This window comes from Gordionus sp. m RMFG-2023, chromosome 3 (genome assembly GCF_954871325.1).
Source record: "Gordionus sp. m RMFG-2023 chromosome 3, tfGorSpeb1-WG-v2, whole genome shotgun sequence".
In the NCBI taxonomy this organism is placed as follows: Eukaryota; Metazoa; Nematomorpha; class Gordioida; order Chordodea; family Parachordodidae; genus Gordionus; species Gordionus sp. m RMFG-2023.
In genome coordinates, this window is record NC_088777.1 from 14,943,630 (window position 1) to 14,946,781 (window position 3,152).

A 3,152-nucleotide genomic window follows, 5' to 3' on the forward strand; every position below is an offset into this window, starting at 1 on the left:
CTCCAAACACACTATTATACCTCATGGTCTGGCTAAAAAACTTGGTATTAGAGATGTTAAGAAATCCGAGTATTTACAAGCGGTAGTCGTTGAATCAAGAAAAAATGCCTTGTTGGGACGTATATGGATCAACGCTTTCAAAAATATTTTAAATAAATTTATAGCAAAGGTTGACACTAATTATGAAGAAAAAATTGATTAAAGAGTGTGAATCCAAATTGACTTATGGGCCAATCAACAAAGCAAGTGTCAAGTTACATTTAAAAAGAGATACCCAACCTAAAATTATACCGCCTAGACGTATTCCTTATTCAAAAATTGATCTTGTGAGCAATGAACTTAAAAAATGGATACATGATAAAATTATTGAGCCGGTGAATAATGTTCGATGGGCAAGTCCTATTACCGCCGTCTACAAAGATGATGGGAGCATTAGGCTTTGTGCTGATTTTAAGGACACTGTAAACACAGTTCTAGAAGATTTTAGATACCCTCTACCACGAATCAATGATCTAATAGCTAAACTTTCAGAAGGAAAGAAATTTACGAAGATAGACTTTAAAAATGCTTTCTTACACATCCCGATTGATAAAAGTGCAGAAATATTTTAACTATATCTACGCACAAGGGATATTATCAATTTACTAGACTTACTTTGGGCTTAAGACCTCATCTGCAATCTTTCAACAGATCATGAATCAAATCTTAGGTGACATGGATGACGTCATATTTTTTATTGATGATTTACTTATAGCTGGGAAAAACGATGAAGCCCACCTTAATAACATAAAAAAAAGGGTTCGATAGAATATCATCGTTTGGGCTAATACCTAAAACAAAAGTGTGTTCATTAAAAACAAAGTGAGGTTCCTGGTCATGATATTGACGCCAAGGGGATTCATGCTAATCACGACAAAATTGAAATAATAAATATGCCAGAACCAAAATATCAACATTTCTGGGAATGGCTGGCTACTATAGAAAATTTTTGAACAATTTTGCAGAAATAGCCGATCTTCTATATAAAATCGTCAACAAAGAAAAATGGGCTTGGAACTTAGACTCTAAAAATTTTAATAATCTTAAGAAGTTGATTAGTCTTCCTCCTGCTTTGACATATTTTAATCCTGAATTACCTATAGGGATAGCCACTGACGCATTTAAATGTGGTTTAGGAGCTGTACTATTTAATACTGAAAATGATGAAGAAAAACCTATAGCGTTCGCGTCGAGAACTTTATTAAAATCTGAAATGAACTATACCAATATTGAGCGTGAGGCTCTCGCTATTATGTTCGCTATAAAGAGGTTCCAGGAATACTTAATCGGCACAAAATTTACAATTATTACTGACTATAAACCTCTAGTTCACATCTCTACCAAGGGTCTTAAGGACAATAGTACCACCATGTCCTTAAGACTCCAGAAGTGGAATATAACATTAGGAGGATATGATTTTAATATAAAGTATAAAGCCGGTAAATATAATGTTGTTCCTGATTGTCTCTCAAGATTACCACAAGAATGTCATGATGAAGCTGTTGAAAATATCACTATAATAAATGACTATGGAGATTTACCTATTAATTTTAATCAAATTCGTGATGAAACTTTGAAAGATATTGAATTAAAACAAGTTATAAATGATATTAAGAACAACAAGCCTATAATGAACAATATCTATAAAAACATTGAATCGGAATTAAGTATAATTAAAGATTGTCTTTACAAAAGCAACAGAATCATAATTCCGTCTTCTATGAAATAAAATGTACTACAGTCATTACAAGAAGGTCACTTGGGAGCAGGAAAAATCAAATCCTTAGCCAAAGATTACATGTGGTGGTCTGGTATAAATAATGACATAGAAATGGATGTGAAATGTTGTGACGATTGTAATGTATATCATGACAATCCTAAAAAGATACAAAAACCATGGGTTTCGGCAACCAAACCATTTGAAAGGATACACATAGATTATGCGGGTCCGTTCTTCACAAGAAATTGATTGATAATAGTCGATGCCTACAGCAAATTTCCAATTATTGTTCCTGTTTAAAATATTACGACTGATGTTACTTTAAAAGAAATTTTTAAAACTATTTTGTTATATGGAATACCTGAAACTATAGTTACTGATAACGGCACTAACTTTACTAGTAACGATTTTGAAAAATTTGCAACAATTATGGTATCAAACATGTGCTCACATCTGCTTATCACCAGCAATCCAATTGCCAGGTAGAACGCATGGTGAGAACGTTCAAAACACATATGAAAAGGAATATCAAAATTGACTTAGACATCGCACTTGACAAATTTTTATTTAATTACAGAAATACGCGTAATGATACTACAGGAGTTACACCAATAGAATGTTCAATCGAGATATTAGAATTAAATGGGACTTATTAAAACCGTTGGAGGAGAAGGAGAACAAAATAAACGTTACTTTACCACAAAATAGAACCTTTAACGTAGGAGATTTTGTTTGGTACAAAGTACAAGGTGATGACAAATGGTGTAAAGGCATGATCACATACAAAGAAAGTGACACGATGTTCCAAATTAAGACAGATAAAGGTATTTTGAGGATACATTTAGATCAATTAAGAATTAGAAACTGTTTTAACACACTTATTAATTATGACTCTAAGGATTCTTTTAAGGAGGGAAGTGTGGACAAAAATATAAAAATTACTGATAAAAATGATATAACACCGATTTCTAGACCAATGCGAATTAAACAAAAACCTGCTATTTAAAAGACTAAATAACTTAAAATATAAAAATCAAATAAATATTAAAATGCATAAAGTAAATTAAATATTAAAACGCTTACACTAAAACGCAAAAAATGAAAACGCTGAAAATATTATATAATAATCTTATTGATTTATCATTCTTCATTTATTCTTATATCCAACTTGATGAACTATTATTTCTCATTATTCGTAACTTACTGATGATAATAAAAATTTTGAAAAATGATAATAATAACGACTGAGCATTACCAAGCAAGCTACATGATGAAATCATGATTTATAAAAACAACTTACGATAAGGATATCAAGCTTACGATTTAAACATCCAACGTGCAAAATCGATTTAAACAAACCAACGATTGGGACAAGCCAGCGATTACTATGACT

At 31.4% G+C, this 3,152-nt stretch overlaps 1 protein-coding gene across 1 annotated transcript; it reads left to right on the forward strand.

Annotated features, from left to right (window-relative positions):
* The first annotated feature begins 964 nt into the window (after positions 1-964).
* On the forward strand, positions 965-2,765 carry LOC135926753 (uncharacterized). The gene is made up of 4 exons (XM_065462684.1): positions 965-1,636; positions 1,781-1,985; positions 2,133-2,241; positions 2,360-2,765. The coding sequence occupies exons 1-4, from the start codon at positions 965-967 to the stop codon at positions 2,763-2,765; spliced, it is 1,392 nt and encodes a 463-aa protein (XP_065318756.1).
* The last annotated feature ends 387 nt before the right edge of the window (positions 2,766-3,152 follow it).

Coding starts and splice junctions, on each gene's coding strand:
- LOC135926753 (XM_065462684.1), top strand. CDS start 965: ATGGCTGGCTACTATAGAAAATTTTTGAACAATTTTGCAGAAATAGCC. Junction 1,637..1,780: donor AAGATATTGAATTAAAACAA/GTTATAAATGAT, acceptor AATGTACTACAG/TCATTACAAGAAGGTCACTT. Junction 2,242..2,359: donor ACCAGCAATCCAATTGCCAG/GTAGAACGCATG, acceptor ATGATACTACAG/GAGTTACACCAATAGAATGT.